Here is a 17353-nt window from a genome sequence, read left to right on the forward strand (position 1 = left end):
ACCCAAAAGAGTTACCTTACATAAGGGACCAGGATTATGCCTGTTGTCAAAAGGGTTCAAGAATATTAACCATTTGATTTTGGGTATGTGAGTTTCAAGCTTTTGAAGAAAGTGGGTGATGCTTAAGGGGCAAAGACTTAAGTACCTTTGGATATTTATGCAGCATGTGTTGCACTTTTGGGTAGCACTTCATGCACTGTATTTTATGTTATTTATTGAAATCTATGCTACAAGTAAGTAACTGAAATAATTTGAATATGTATTTATATAAGACACACACAGAACTCTCAATGTGTACCTGGGTAATTTCCTTTCTAGGATAATGCAGAGCTGGTGACTGCACTGCTACATGGGGGTGCGGACATCCAACAGGTGGGCTACGGTGCGCTTACTGCCCTGCATATTGCCACTGTGGCCGGGCACCATGAGGTAAGCACTGCCTCCTTATTTTTGTGATTATTCCATTGTTTCCCACTGGAAGTGGATTTCTGTGCATTGTATGATATGAAGAATAGGTCTTACTGCTTGTTGGAATCAGTCCCCAAATGTAATTTAACTTTTTCATAGGCTGCAGATATTCTTCTTCAGCATGGGGCATATGTCAATGTCCAGGATGCTGTGTTCTTCACCCCACTACATATCTCAGCATACTATGGTCACGAGCAGGTACTGTAATCAGACTGAAATCTAAGATAAAGCTTTCATCTAAACTGGGGCATTTCTAACAGTCCTGCTTTTCCTATACCCAGGTGACAAAGCTGTTGCTGAAGTTTGGGGCAGATGTGAATGTGAGTGGGGAGGTGGGAGATCGGCCACTGCACCTAGCAGGTGCTAAAGGCTACCTCAGTGTAGTCAAACTACTGATGGAGGATGGAAGCAAGACAGATGGTGAGATTTTGTTGATGAAATATAAAGAACCATGCCCATCACTGCAATGCACCTGCTTACCATGCTTATGCTTCTCCCCTCATTCACATCTGACAAAACAAAGTAGATAAGTAGGGAAGAAGAAAACAGAAAATACTTGGGACGCTGCTAATTATGTAACCTTAGTAGTTTCCATTAATCATTCAATTACCACAGAGGTGTATAGTGTTACCTGAGAAAAGCTTGTGTTGGAAGCAAGCTTTTCTTCTGGCCCAGCCATTTTAATTAACGAATGAATTCAGTTACATCAGATGTTTTGGTGCTGGGGTATAACAAAAACCTGCAATCACACCATGGATATGATTGGACACTCCTGGTTTAGACTTGTAACCATGCACCAACAAGGTCTTAAATGTATCCATAGTTGCATTATTGTTTCCAATATTGTTTATAATTGGCTGCTTACCACTGATTATTGTAATTACAGTAACTAGTGACACAATGAAGTTAATGACTGAAGTAGAGGTTAAATGCTTACCAGATCATGAAAAAATATTTCTGATGTTTGGCCTGGTCTATATTAAGCCTATTCATGATGATTTTGGATTATACAAGTCAAAAGTATTCTAAACAGGACACACTTAGGTAAATCAGCAATCCCTCTTCCCCCATGTTGTTAGTTCCTTCCATAATTTGGTTGGCAACCTCAGTGGGAGTTGGGAGAGGGCTGTACCGTTTTGCGGAACCCTAATTGGCTCCAAATGACTATTAAAGACTATTAAAGAAACTTAAATATGAATATGCTTAAATAATGGAAATATATTTGAGTACAGCTCCTGTATATCCACATTTTTTAATTGCACAAATTTCATTTAAAAGAGGGACCCATGTTGGTTATGTACATCAATTTCATCTATGCTGCAGCACCACTTAAAAATAGCAATTTTCAAATAATTATTTCAGATGTACCGTTACATCTGTTTTTACCCCCATTCCATCAGTCATTCTGTTTATCTGCCAATCTGTTAGCAGGATTGCTCCAATATTTATAAACAGATTTGCATGCAACTTTGCTTGGTCATGGAGCAAAGAAGAACTGATGAAATTTAAGGGGGGTGTCAGGGAGACAACCTTGTTCACTGCCTCGCCACAAGGAAAGATCAGGCACCGTCAGAAGTGTGGCAGGCCTAGAGCTTAGCAGGAGAAAATAGCAACCTGTATACTTTAAATACATTTCTTGAGACAGTGACTACTGTGAAGAGGGCAGTTGGAGTCCAGGGAAGACTAAGGGACAACCAGAAGAGGCTGGTGGCAGTAGGATAGACTGTACAGCGGTTAGTAACCTTACCCACTGGTTTCCCAAGGGTAGACACCCAAAACATACTACAAAGACAAGACTAATAAAAAAAGCCCAAAGGCCCTCTGAAAGATGGAAGAAGGGTCTACCAGGAAGGATGAAATGTTAACGAACATAAAGACACCAACAAACGAGATGAAGATTCTTCAGAAGTGTGGATGGGAAAAGACAATAACACAGGGATTTTGCATCCATATAGGGAAGACAAAGTATGGTGGCAAGAGCTGTAAGCAATCTCGCACTACACAGGCAGGTCAGACAAGGATTCCGAAGACCTAGTAGCACACACAAGCACCCCAACAGCAGAGTAAAGCCAAATGGTAAAGAGCCTGAAGAGCACAGGATGAAAAAGCAGGATCAAGTGGGCAAAATCCAAAGAGCAAGAGTGGAGAAGGCTGGATGTCTGTGACCTGCTGCAGGGAGCTCTGCATGGCCGAGTAAAAGCCAAGCTTTACCTGTTCGGGGAAATATTATATGAAGAATACAGCAGCCGGTAAGACAAGGTGACCAGCAGGAAGGCAACAGTAAGGACAAAAGGGAGGTGGGAAAAGGAGATCGACAACCTGGTGTTGAGCGGAAGGCAGCTCTGGAAACGCTGGAGGAAAGCAGAAGAGCCGAAAATGGGGGTCTGAAAGCCCTCTGGGATGACATCCGAGGATGGTTTGCTAACCTTTAAAAATCCTTTACAATAACCATGCAGGCACTGGAAGTTTCCAAAGAAGAACTGGAAGGACACATCGATGGGGCCATGAGTGTACTTGCCTAAACCTGTGGAACCATCAGCACTGTTCAACACTTCACCTCCCAAACTCAGCGAGTTCAAGCAGGTGACCCTGCAGGCAAGATCAAATCAAGGAGTCTCTCTCTTTGGAAATGGAAGTGCAATGACAGGGCCATCTTCACCATCAGTGGGAGAACATCCCTGGAATTGTCAACTAACCCATTCAAAGTCTAGGAAGGCAGTATACATCCAGCCTCTCGCACAAGGAGATTGGGCAAGACCATCCTTCAGCAGCTTTCAGTTGGCCTGACAAGGATTGACTCCAGTTACCTGGAAAGTACAAGGTGTGATGTTATCACTCTGTACCCAAGAGTAATGTGACGAGTAAATATGTGTGAGGTCACCTGTGAAGCAAGATGGATGGGTGGAATACACTCCAGATACCCCTAAAATCCATCATGCTCAGGTACAGGCTAGAGAAGTTGAAGGACTTCTCTGATGAAACGGTGAAGGACATGGGGGACCAAGCTATGACATGGGAGGAAGTGGATGGCTGGGGAGGAAGTGCAGTTCAGTCAGACAACTTACAGTGAATTAAGCAACATTTGAGATTTAATGTAAATGCTCCATTTTCCAAGAGAAGTCTGCAGCGTCACACAGCGGCTTGACACTTCAGCTGAGAAATCACTGTTGCTGGTCGAACTCACAGTGCCATTGGTGGAGCGGTTGGATGCAGCCCATGAGAGGAAGAGGGCAAATTTTGCAGACCTGATCGGGGAGTGCAGATTGAACAGATTGAACAGAAGGAGGATTTGTAGGAGGCTCAACAACACACCTACTCAAGGACCTGGGACCTGGTGGCAGACTGGTGGCAGACTGCATGAGACCACCAGGGAAGTATCGGAAGAGGCAGAAAAGGCCAGCTTTTGGCTCTGGCTGAAACGGCGAGACAAGACAAGACATGGGGGGCAAGCAACTCCTGAAGAAGGTTAGCTGCAGTGGGTGTCAGGGAAACATCCCTGTTCACTGCCCAGCCACCAGGAGATGTTCCGGGACAAGGGGCAAAATATCAAAGAATGGTGGTTCCCGGCTAATGACCCTGTAGTTAATCAATCAGGCATCAGTGGAGGTGTGGTAGGCCTAGAGCTTAACTGGAGAAAACGGCAACCTGTATACTCTCAATGGGACCAATTGGCTAAGGGAGTAGAGACAGGGCAGTTGGTGTATCTTTTCACAAAAAGGCATGTAACTGCGGATTGGATTCAGATATTATCACTGTATGGTAATGTTAGTCATGGTGCTTGTATGACTCATAACCGATATACACCAATTGCCCAACAGTGGCAGTGGGCGTGGCTCCTCACAAAAAGGCAGATACATTTTGAACAGATTCATGTAATGACTATTTTCACAATTGCATCGTCTAGGTGGCGGTACATTACATCTTCTAGCTTGATGTTGTAATCGGGCATATCTGATTTGTCATATGCCCAGTAAACTTGAAAAATGAACGCTTAGACAAAGCATACTAGGTGCAGACTTCTTTCCTCCACAGTCAATGCTCAGGACAATGAAGACCATGTCCCTCTCCACTTTTGTGCACGCTTTGGCCATCATGAGGTGGCACGTTTTCTACTGCAGGGTAATTTTCAGGTGCAACCACACTCTGTCAACATCTACGGTGACACACCCCTCCACCTGTAAGTATAGCTGTATACCAGTAATGTAGAAAAGAGTAATGCAGAAATAAATTCAAAGCTAGATCAATTGTTACTGCAACTTGTTTTGTCTTTAACATGTAAATATGTGAGCAACTCAAGAATGCCCATTGATAATATGTAAGCATTAACAATAGCTTCCTTTGCTAAGATTTAAGTTAAGGACAACAAGCATTGCAATTTTAGTTGGTCTGGGCCTCAGCTTTTAGGATGTGATACTGAAGCATCAGCAAATGTAATTACAAATTGTAGAATATATTTTATTCTTTTGTTCTTACTCAACTGTCAATGTGATATGCATGGTACCTCTTCCACAGGGCCTGTTACAATGGCAAGTTTGATGTGGTCAAAGAGATTATTCAGTTATCTGGTACTGACAGCCTGTCTAAGGAGAACATATTCAGTGAGACAGCATTTCACAGGTATAACTTGAACAATATAATTGCTTTTCCCTTGCCTATCTCATCCTCATTCCCCTAGTATTTGAAATACTTGCTTAGAAGTTTTTGAGCGAGTATCTGCCTTCTCATAGTGCCTGCACTTATGGGAAAGACCTGGAGATGGTAAAATTTCTTCTAAGCCAGAATGCACTGAGCATCAATCATCAGGGAAGAGATGGCCATACAGGTGCAATATGACTTCCTATATCAAATAATATTTACTCAAGCAGCACATGAATTTAACCTAGCACCAATGGCATAAACCCTTGAGGATGTGACTGACGGGTTTCTTTTTGCTCCCGTTTGAAGGTTTGCACAGTGCCTGTTTCCATGGACATATCCGACTGGTGCAGTTCCTGCTGGACAGTGGTGCTGATATGAACCTGGTGGCCTGTGACCCAAGCAGATCAAGTGGGGAGAAGGATGAGCAGACTTGTCTCATGTGGGCGTACGAAAAAGGTAATTCACAATGGAAGGCCTTGTGACTGTTGGTAGAATCAAATACTAGAAGCAGCGACGGTGATATAGGCAGTGCAGCAGGTACAGCTGCACCGGAGCCCATGGTTTAGCAGGGCCTGTGTCTCTGTGTGTCTTATATCAGTACGTAAGTTCTTTAACAGGTATATTCTAAGCACTCGCCAGAAAATAAAACACGCAGACTACATTTGCCATAACAGTGATGTGTGTTTATATATCCTTAAATAAGCAAACTCGTCTCGGTCATGGTTATGACACTTTCTTTGTGGAATAGTCTGTGTTCGTGCTAAATTTAGACCGTGTGTCTGTTCTACAGAAAACATGTTATACTGTATAAACTATTAAATTAATTTACTTGAGGTAGGCTAATTCATTTGGTGTTGGTAGTATTTTCTGATATGCAAAGAGTGCTGCCGGGAAATATGTTTGTTTGAAAATGCCCTTGAAGCACAAAATTAAGTACCAGAAAAGCAAGGATAAAAAGTACCAGGAGGAAAAGGCAAAGCACAGTGACCTAAACTGGATGTTTTTTTACAAAAGTAATCGCTCACCTGCGGACACCCCCCCTATTCCCAGTAGCAGCTGCCCATCACAATTGCTGCACCCAGCGAAACCTTGCAGCTAGGATAGCAAGCTAGATATAGCCTACTGTATTTTTTCAGGTGAAAATCCAGCTACATTTGGCTGAAACATGCAAGTTTTCTAGGAACTAGGATGTACCTATGCTATATGTTTGATTTTTTCTTCAGGAGCAATCATGTGTACAGTATTTTAGCTCATTATATTTACTATTACTTTGTATCTTGTGTTTATAGTTTTATACCTTTTTATATTTAATTGGGCATCTACAGGCTTGCTCCATACAATGTTTCGTTGTACTTGTACAGTGACAATGTAAAGTAAAGTAAGTACGTACATCCAGGTAAACTCTGAGCTGTATTGGGTTTAACCTAGTCCGTCAAAACATCTCTCAACCAATATTTCCACCCCCTCTCTAGACATCTAAATTCCGGTTTGCTCATTGGGTTGTTGCAGCAAACTCAGAAAACTGCTGCAATGTTAATATTAGCTGAGTACCTTAATTCTCACATTGCTCAACATTAGTCAAGTCCGTAATTTAAAATTTAACATTTAAGTCCGTAAATTTACTTCACTGGCACTGCATTCAAATTAACAAAGAAGGAAGCTGTAAGTTCTCCCAGGAGTTACCGTGAATGACATTTGTTTGTCCAATTGCTGGACTGGTTTTCTGCAGTAAACTCAGGGTTGCACCATCGTTAAGTCAGTGGGCAGTTAAAAACCTTGTGATATATAAAGTATTAAGGAATTCAGGTTTTCTCCAGGGTTCTCATTTTCTCAGAGAGTGACTGTTGACTTCTAAGGTTGTCACTGAAGCCGGGCATGCATTAAGGGGTTTGGATGCCCTGGGCTGACCCCAAGGTGTGACCCCAAGGCATTTACTCATTAGCCATAGCAACATTGCTAGTCTCATTGTCGCTTCCACTAATGTGGATTCACAGTGTTCCGAACGGAACACAGGGAAGCAGCCGCTTCCACCAGAATTTAACACCCTTTCAATGGTATTTTTTCTTCTGAGGAATGTGGTTTATGATTATGCTTGCTTGTTGGCTATCCTAGACACTAAAACACTTAGATTGATGTGAATTGGAGCAGTAGTAAACTAGGTCTGGGCATCCATTATGATAGTGCCCAGTCATTATAAAGGTTGGATGGTTGACCTGTAACAGAAGAAAATAAAGATCTAAGGGGGAGTACGTCACTGCTGCTGCAACCTCTGCTTGCCCTCTGTAGGACTGGGTTGCACCAGCTGTACTTCAGTTCAAACATAGCCTAGTTAGTTATAACTTAAAATGCTAATCCTCTTTATTTCTGCATTACAAACATAAGAGTGGTGACACAACGGAAATGAGCTAAAAACGTAACTAGCTAACAGTCCTATAGCCTACACCGAAACTCACTCACTCGCTAAGGGTAAAACATTTTCTGCACACAGCATCATTTTTAGGTAACACCATGGCATTTTGCAACTTGGTAATCAAGCAGAGGTTTCTTTTTTGGATATGATATTTCAGTAAAGATCTAGCTAGCAAACTAGCCACGTTGCCAAGTGGAAGTTTCCATCGTTGATTATCCACTCCTCTTCATAATGACTTCAGGGCCAAAAGAGTTACAATATGATCAGTTAGCTAGGATACACAAGTAATCATGGTGCCACAACATTTATTCGCTGATTTTGTTGTAAAGTACCTTGCTAGTTTGGACTTTACACTCTGTAAAACTGGTCCTTGGGATATTTAAGCTCACTGGTTAGTTATATCATCGAGTTATATGATAGAATGCATTAAAAGTAAGCTTACCAGTGTGACCAAATGGTAAGGAAGTGAAACATCACAAGGCTAAGAGTGACTACGCCACCCCTGGTTATAATGGGTAGGGGAACCCAGCTAATACTGTCCATTTAAGAAGCGATTGTGAATCAGTTTCACCTGCATTGGTGCAAATAAAAGTGACAACAGGTGCAATGGAGATGCAAAAGCAAGACAACCCCCAAAAAGGTGATGACTTTGATGATGACTTTGCAGATTTTTTTGATGAGAAGGTCACAGACATCCGCAGATCCTTTACAACCACCGCCCCCCTCTCTGTGCCCTTCCCCCCCTCTAGGCCCATCCCTTCCTTTTCTACTTTTTCCCCCCTTACAGACTCTGATGTCTCTCAACTCCTGCTCTCCCACTGCCCTACAACCTGCGCCCTTGACCCTATCCCCTGTTCTCTTCTCTAGACTATCACACCTGACATTCTCCCATTTGTCACCTCCCTTGTCAACTCCTCCCTGTCTTCTGGCTGTTTTCCAGCATCCTCCAAGAGGGCCCACATCACTCCGCTGCTAAAAAAGCCTACTCTGGATCCCTCCATCATCCAGAACTACCGCCCGGTATCTCTTCCTTTTCTTTCTAAAACCATAGAACGAGCCGCTTCTACTCAACTTTCTTCTTTCTTTTCTAACAACAACCTGCTAGACCCCCATCAGTCTGGCTTCAGATCGGGCCACTCAACAGAGACCGCGCTCCTCTCCATCAGTGAATCACTCCATGCTGCACGAGCAGCCTCCCTCTCCTCTGTCCTCATTCTTCTAGATCTCTCTGCTGCCTTCGACACCGTGGATCACTCCATCCTCCTGTCCGCCCTGTCAGCAACGGGAATCTGTGGCACAGCCCTGGACTGGATTGAGTCCTACCTCTCTGATCGCTCCTTCCAGGTTGCCTGGGCTGGTACGGTATCGACACCTCGGCCCCTTGCCACAGAAGTTCCCCAGGGCTCAGTCCTAGGCCCGCTTCTTTTTCTCTTTACACTCGTTCCCTTGGCCCTGTGATCACTGCACATGGGCTATCCTACCACTGCTATGCGGACGATACCCAACTCTTGATCTCGTTCCCACTATCTGATACACAGGTTTCAGCCCGTGTCTCTGCTTGCCTGAGTGACATCCAGAGCTGGATAGACAACCACCATCTAAAGCTCAACCCAGGTAAGACTGAAATGATATTCATCCCTGCTAATACCTCTCCCCATCTGGATCTCTCCATTTCCCTCGGGGATACCACACTCACGCCATCACCCAGTGCAAGGAACCTCGGCGTGGTGATTGACAGCAGACTGTCCCTCTCCAAGAACATTGCGGCGGTGACCCGGTCATGCAGGTTCTTCCTATACAACAATCTGCCCCTTTCTCACCCCCTACTCGACCCAGCTCCTGGTCCAAGCGATGGTTATGTTCCGCTGGACTACTGGCTGCCTGTCACGACTCGCATCAAATTCAAAATACTGGTGCTAGCCTTCCAAGCAGTTAAGGGGTCTTCCCCAGCTTACCTCCAAAAAATCACCAGACCCTACACCCCTGCCAGACCTCTTTGTTCAGCCTCCACAGGCCACTTGGCACCTCCCCCTCTCCGAACCTCCACCTCACGCTCACGACTACTGTCTGTTCTGGCTCCACGGTGGTGGAACGAACTCCCCGTTGAGGTCAGAACTGTAGAATCTCTCCCCACCTTCAAGCGCAAACTGAAGACACACCTCTTCAAGCAGCACCTCTCCCTGTCCCTCCCTACCTCCCTGTGAACCTTAATTGTTGTCTTTCTGTGATTTACTTTGTGTATCTGTATTTTTACTTGGCTAGGTAAGCAGTGTTTTGATAGTTAAGTTTGGTCACTTTTGCTTTATTGTTTGTTTGTTTGTTTGTTTGTTTATTTGTTTTGAAAAAAAAAAAAAAATTCAAATAGGCCCTGGTCCTTATCTTTGTTGTACAGGTAGCAGTTGAAATTGTACTTCCCTCTAGGGTCTTTCAGCGCACTTATTCCTGGTTATGGGTATGCACTTTGTTGTACATCGCTCTGGATAAGAGCGTCTGCCAAATGCCATTAATGTAATGTAATGTAATGTTCCTGGATGAGGAAGGCATTGATGCCATTGACTGGCCCTCACGTTCCCCTGACCAAAATCCAATTGAGCACCTATGGGATGTTTTGTATCCATGCATCCGATGCCACCAAGTACCACCACAGACTGTCCAAGAGCTCACTGATGCCCTGATCCATTCCATTACATTACATTAATGGCATTTGGCTGACGCTCTTATCCAGAGCGACGTACAGTTGATTAGACTAAGCAGGAGACAATCCTCCCCTGGAGCAATGCAGGCTTAAAGGCCTTGCTCAAGGGCCCAACGGCTGTGTGGGTCTTATTGTGGTTACACCCGGGATCGAACCACCGACCTTGCGGTTCCCAGTCATGTACCTTAACCACTACGCTACAGGCCACCCTAGATCCAGGTCTGGGAGGAGATCCCCCAGGACACCATCCACTACCATCAGGAGTATGCTCAGACGTTGTCGGGTGTGCGTACAGGCAAGAGGGGGCCATACAGCGTCGGTCTGTAAAAGAAATGTCTTAGGGGTCGTTAATACAGGTTCATGCCCTAGAGCTGCTCTCAGGTCCAGGAAGGCCCGGTCCACCTCTTCAGACCACTTCACCGTGTGCCTTTGTTCCTTCTTCGTTAGTTTGTGTAGGGAGGCCGCCCTGGTGGCGAAGTCCGGGATAAACTTGTGGCGGGGGCTCCATGGACTCCAAAAGGTAGCACCCAGTATTGGAACAGGGCGTCCGGAGTGGTTAAGGCCGTCTTCTCCATCGCCTGCGGGGTGAGGGGGACCTGCCAATACCCCCGGGTGAGGTCCAGGGTGCTGATGTTGCGGGCCGACCCCAGCCGCTCGATCAGCTTGTCTTCTCGAGGCATGGGGTAGGCGTCGTACCTGGAGATCTCATTGAGTCTTCGGAAACCGCCAACTTCTGTCCGGTTTTGGCACCAGCACGACTGGACTGGACCAGGCGCTTTGAGACTCCTCAATCACCCCCAGCTCTAGCACCCTCGCCACCTCTTCCCGGATGGCCTGCCTTCGAGCCTCCGGGATCCAGTAGGGCCGCAGCCAAACTTTCTTCCCGACCTCCGTGATGATGTCATGTCGGAGGTCTTGGCGCTGTCTGTCGGTCAACAGGTCGCCGGTTGCCACTTCGGGGATTCCGGAGGCGCCACCTGCTGTGAGACAGAGGGGAGCAGATTCGTGCACGGGCTCGTGCTATTTCTTTAGTAGGTTAATATGATACCGTTGCACAGCATGTCTCCTCCCCACCTGCCTTACGGTGTAGTTGACGGCACCGACTTTGGTTATCACCTCATAGGGGCCATGCCATTTGGCCAGGAATTTGCACTCACTGGTGGGGACCAGGACCATTACCTTCTCTCCGGGCTGGAACTCCAGCACCTGGGCATTTCGGTTGTACAGCCGGGCCTGCTCTGCCTGGGCCTGGCTCATGTGCTCCCGAACCATAGGCCAGATCTTCACAATGCGTTGGTCCATGGCCTCCATATGTTCCATGATGGAGCGCTGCCGGGACGGCTACTGTTCCCAGGCCTCCTTCGCAAGGTCCAGTAGGCCTCGTGGTCGTCTCGCGTATAGTAACTTGAAGGGGGCGTAACCTGTGGAGGCTTGGGGGACCTCACGGATGGAGAACATGAGGTAGGGTAATAAGTGGTCCCAATCCTTACCATCCGTGTCGATCATCTTCCTCATCATCGATTTCAGAGTCTTGTTAAAGCGCTCCACGAGTCCGTCTGTCTGGGGGTGGTAGATGGACGTTCTCAACTGTTTGATCTTGAGCAGGCGGCACATCTCCTTCAGGACTCCTGACATAAAACAAGACCCCTGGTCAGTCAAGACCTCTTTGGCGATACCCACCCGGCTGAATAGCTGGAACAGCTCCTTCGCAACATTTTTCCCCGTTGCGGTCCGGAGTGGCACAGCCTCAGGGTAGCGGGTGGCGTAGTCCACGATCACTAAGACGTAGCGGTGGCCTCGGCTAGATCTGGGTAGGGGCCCCACGATGTCCATGGCGATCCGGCGGAACGGCACATCTATAATAGGGAGGGGTATTAAGGGGTTGCGATACGTCACCATCGGGCTATGAAGTTGGCAGACCGCGCACTGCGGCAGTAGTCCTCCACAGCTCTCTTTATGCCGGGCCAGTAGAACCGGGACAGGATCCTTTCCTGTGTCTTCTCCCGTCCCAGGTGCGCCCCCAACAGGTGGGTGTGGGCGAGATAGAGTATCTTGGAGGTGTGGGACTGGGGTACAAGGAGCTGGTCTATTTCCTCCCCATTAACTGTACAGGCCCGATAAATTAAACCATTACGCACTTTGAAATAAGGTAGCGTCGGCCTACTCACCCTGCCTTGTGGGACACCCTCAATGTAGGCCGCATCTTTCCAGGCCTGGGTGAGGAGCGGGTCTTGCAGCTGGGCGGAGCCAAAATCCGTGGGGGCCTTTTCTAGCCCCGGTTGGATCTCCAAAAATTCCCCGGTGCTACTTCTTTCCGCCTCTAGGGGTTGCTGTGGGCTCGATCCCTCCGGGGCGGTGTCTGTGGTCTCCATGAGGGGGCGTGTCATGGGTCTTCTCCCCCCTTGGGATGGGGTCTCCTCTCCGTCGCTCTCCCCAGTGGTGGCTGCCCAAACCGGGTTTGTGTGGGTGGTGTGGCCCCCGGCGGCCCCTTCAGCGGGGTCGGGGGGTGGTGGTTGGCCTCTCCAGAGTCGGCCTCTCAATCCAGTAGCTAAGGAAGAGGGGGCAGTCCCTTCCCAATAGCACCGCCATGGGTAGATTCTCGACCACGCCCACCTGTCCGGTGAATCGCCCCCTAGGGGTGGTGTTAGTTACCTCGGTGGTGGGGTAGTGTCGCACATCCCCATGGATGCACATGACGGTGATGTCTTCGCCACGCTTCTCTCTGGCCAGAGCTGGTCTCACCAGTGTAATGGCGCTCCCGGAGTCCAGTAGGGCCTCAGCGTCTTGGCCCCCAGCCCGGATGGGTAGTCTGGGGGCAGCAGTACCCTTGTGGGCCCAGCACGTGGCATGGTCGGCCCGTCTCTGGTGCTGTGGCCATGGACTCCTCCCTCCCTGGACAGTCCCAGCTTAAGTGGCCCTCCTGGCCACAGGCGAAGCACCGCCTTGTCTCCCTCCGTCGGGGCCCCTCCGCCCAGTCGCCCCCCTTCCAGCTTGAGCTGGGTCGAGGCTCCGGTCGGACGACCGCTGGAGGTCTTCGGGGCCGGTCGGGTTTAGTCATCTCCTGCGCCACCTGGTGGTTCTCCAGAAGGTTCACCAGGGAATCAATGGAGCGCAGCCTCTGTTGGGCCACATACTTTTTCATTTCGGGGGGTAGGGCTCGGACACAGTGGTTCAACGCCACCCGGTCGAGTAGGGCTGGCCCGTCGCCCTCGATCAGCCAACTTTTGGTCAGTCTTCCCAGGGCCATCACTTGGGCGCGCGCCAGGAGGGTGGGGTTGTAGGTCCACTGTTGGAACCTCTGGACCCGGGCTGGCAGGCTGTAGCCATACTGGGCTAGGACGGTGGCCTTCAGGGTGGGGTAGTCATGGGCTTCGGATGAAGGTATTCAATATTTGGTGTGACCTTTGCCTTCAAACCAGCATCAATTCTTCAAGGTACACTTGCACAAAGTCAGGGATTTTTTAGGCATATAGTCAGGTGTGTGATTAAACAATTATATCAAACAGGAGCTAATGATCAACTTAATATGCAGGTTGAAACACAATCATTAACTGAAACAGAAACAGCTGTGTAGGAGGGTTAAAACTGGGCGAGGAACAGCCAAAATACTGCTTCTAAGGTGAGGTTGCTGAAGACAGTTTAATATCAGAAGTAATACACCATGGCAAGAGTGAGCAAAGCAACAAGACACAAGGTAGTTATACAGCATCAGCAAGGTCTCTCCCAGGCAGAAATTTCAAGGCAGACAGGGGTTTCCAGATGTGCTGTCCAAGCTCTGTTGAAGAAGCACAAAGAAACGGGCAACGTTGAGGACCGTAGTGGTCAGCCAAGGAAACTTAGTGCAGCAGATGAAAGACACATTATGCTTACTTCCCTTCGCAATAGGAAGATGTCCAGCAATGTCATCAGCTCAGAATTGGCTGAAACCAATGGGACCCAGGTACACCTATCTACTGTGCGGAGAAGTCTGGAAGAATTGTGGCCAAAAAGCCATACCTCCGATGTGGAAACAAGGCCAAGCGACTCAACTATGCACAAAAACACAGGAACTGGGGTGCAGAAAAATATCAGCTGGTTCTCTGGACTGATGAGTCAAAATTTAAAATATTTGGCTGTAGGAGAAGGCAGTTTGTTCGCCAAAGGGCTGGAGAGCGGTACAAGAATGAGTGTCTGCAGGCAACAGTGAAGCATGGTGGTGGTTCCTTGCAAGTTTAGGGCTGCATTTCTGCAAATGGAGTTGGGGATTGGGGATGGTCAAAATTAATGGCTGCCTCAATGCTGAGAAGTACAGGCAGATACCTATCCATCATGCAGTACCTTCAGAGAGGCATCTGATTGGCCCCAAATTTATTCTGCAGCAGGACAACGACCCCAAGCACACAGCCAATGTCATTAAGAACTATCTTCAGCATAAAGAAGAACAAGGAGTCCTGGAAGTGATGATTTGATTTCGATTTTTCTTCTGTTCATTCACTTCTTTTGTTCATGCATTTTGTTAATTGATAAAAATAAACTATTAACATTTCTATTTTTGAAAGCATTTTTATTTTACAGCATTTTTTCACACCTGCCTAAAACTTTTGCACCGTACTGTATATTCAATTTTTCTTCCTGACTGGAATTGTAAATCCACCGTGATATTCACAATTTTCTTATCCCTGGTGGGCAATAATCTCTGACAAATGACAAATGAAACTACTTGTCTGTCTCCCAATCAGCTCAATTTGAGCAACTGCATAAATTAACCATAATGAATCGGTGTTATTGCTGCATTGTTATCCTTTGTTGTTGACCTAAGATTTAAAAAACGATATAGGGTCAATGTCACATGGTTTGTGACGTGTATTACGACCGATTCATATGAAATGATGTGTGTACGCGTGCACGTGAAATGATGTGTGTACGTATATGAACAGTTTTACAAGGAACACTTTTGGCTGAGTCATATAAGCCTACCCAGTTTGTAGTCTCTCATTAGTGTAGGGACTACAACTTCCACATTCCCACAGGAAAATTCTGCGACGTCCACCACGAATGACGTCTAACTTGGTTCAGCCAATCCCGTAATGGCGGGAGCAATAAACGGTCCCGTATAAGAGCAAGACACGTTCTTGGGATCTCTCTTCTACTTCTTCTGCTTCTTCTGTTCTTCTGTTCTTCTGCTTCTTCTCTTCGACGCACCCCTTTTGGCCATTTGCTTCAGCTCATCTGCTCCGAGACTCGGACAGAGGCTGAATGCTGCACAGCGCACTACCAGGCCTACGGACACACCCAGTTACCTTGCGGTAACTACGTGGCCTATAGTGAGTGGAAATTGTTGTACGCAGAACGCTACATCAGTTTACCCGAATAAAGCTCAACAACGAAACAGCAACAAACTTTTACACCTGGAAAAGGACCAGCGGATCAGACGACAACGCGCTGCTAAGACGGGAACACCCCAGCCTGCGCATCTCTCCCGGACACCATTCACAGCACCATCGCCGCTTCTACAAGGACAGCATGTCTTTTGGATCCAGCAATGTGTATGGACTCAGTAAGAAAACAAACATTCAGGCATAGCCAGTGTTTAGTTTAGTCTTAACTGTTTTTGTGAATCTGTGTTTCAATATTTACCATCCAACCATTGGAATGTATTTTGTTAGCTATATATGTACGTGAATTGATTCGCCGTCTTTTGCGCATATATAGAGTAAAACTACACAAGTAGTCCCTTCTCACAGCTAACTCTAACTCATTACCACACCCAGAACTCTAGCTTACTCAAGCTAGCTACTCCCACCTTTCCTTTGTTCAAGCGACACGCGCGCTTGCGCGCGCCACACACACGCGCGCACACACACACATACCCAACTAAATTTCCTTACTAACTTCCCATTAGTTTATCTGTTCTGTGTTTTACGTTTGTTTAATAAATATATTTTATTAAACCCCGGTGTCCGTTTTGGAATCACATAGACATGAGAGCCGAGTTAAAGCAGTCTTTCGAAGAACTTCCAACCTTCAGGTTATCGGTATGTTTAATCATTAATATTGGTTATTTTGATTATTAATTAAAATACTAAATTTGTGGTTAGATATTTCTGATAATAGTAATTTTATGAGACTGATTACTTTTTGCAGTTATACTGCTACACAACGTTTAACTGGCGCACCAGTTTCGCAGAGAGAGTAAAATCCCTGCGTTATTTGGCGGCCCGTGCGAGGACCCTACATATTTTGGTGCCCTGTGTGAGGACCCCTACATTAGCAACAGCTTTCCAACCACACCGTCACTGGGGTGCACCATTACCTTTTTCACTGTATATAACATAACATAATGGCAAGAACAGGTCATTCAGCCCAGCAATTCTTTTCCTTCCCCCAAGTGTATCTCCTGCTTTGTTTGACTAAAAGCTAAATAGTATCTAGCACCATATCAAGCCTGGTCTTGAAAACCCCCCAATGTTTTTGTCACCACTACATGTCCTGGTAAGTTATTCCACACAGTGACCACTATCTGTGTGAAAAAAATATTTCCTGATGTCTGTACCGAATTTCCCCTTGCCAATTTCCATTTCTGCCCTGAACTGAACAAAAAATACCTTTATTGAATTGAAAGGCCTCAATAAAATCCCCTGTAAATTTCCTTCAGCTAAACTTAAAGAGATTAAGCATTGCGGCAAGACCAGGGGTGAGGCCCAGGGTTTCCTCTTTTGTGCAATAGAATATGGAGGCCCAAGACACAGTAATCTGGTGGAATAGGTAAACATTATTATGATGATGAGATATCTTAGCTCCAGCAGGGGTACAAACAAAAAACGGGAGCATGTCTATGTTCCCATGGCTCTATGTTCCCACAGCTCTATGTTCAGTTGACTTCACACTCAGCAGGCTGCTTGCATGGGACCTGAAGAAATCCAGTGTATGTTTGTGCAATTTAGACACAGTACACGTTCAATTATCTATAAGTTTTAATGAACAAGCAAACAAGCGAAATAAGAAAAAAAAAAAAACACTATTTATGCAGTTCACTTAAAACTGGAAAGGGCTCTACATCAGTACTTTTCAACCTTTTATGTGCCAGGAACAGGCATCTGCAAGTGCTGTCCATTGAGGACTATTTTGACATCTAAATATATAACGTTCAGTTTACACGATCA

General features: G+C 46.4%; 1 protein-coding gene across 1 annotated transcript in view; it reads left to right on the top strand.

Annotated features, from left to right (window-relative positions):
* The window catches only part of tnni3k (TNNI3 interacting kinase), a 121504-nt gene that overhangs the window by 11645 nt on the left and 92506 nt on the right, over positions 1-17353 (top strand). Inside the window, exons 5-11 of the mRNA XM_061237302.1 lie at positions 319-429; positions 568-666; positions 750-888; positions 4501-4645; positions 4981-5085; positions 5196-5290; positions 5413-5562. Of these exons, the coding sequence (XP_061093286.1) occupies positions 319-429; positions 568-666; positions 750-888; positions 4501-4645; positions 4981-5085; positions 5196-5290; positions 5413-5562 (844 nt within the window). The remainder of the gene's footprint in view (positions 1-318; positions 430-567; positions 667-749; positions 889-4500; positions 4646-4980; positions 5086-5195; positions 5291-5412; positions 5563-17353) is intronic.

This window comes from Conger conger, chromosome 4 (genome assembly GCF_963514075.1).
Source record: "Conger conger chromosome 4, fConCon1.1, whole genome shotgun sequence".
NCBI classification, from domain to species: Eukaryota; Metazoa; Chordata; class Actinopteri; order Anguilliformes; family Congridae; genus Conger; species Conger conger.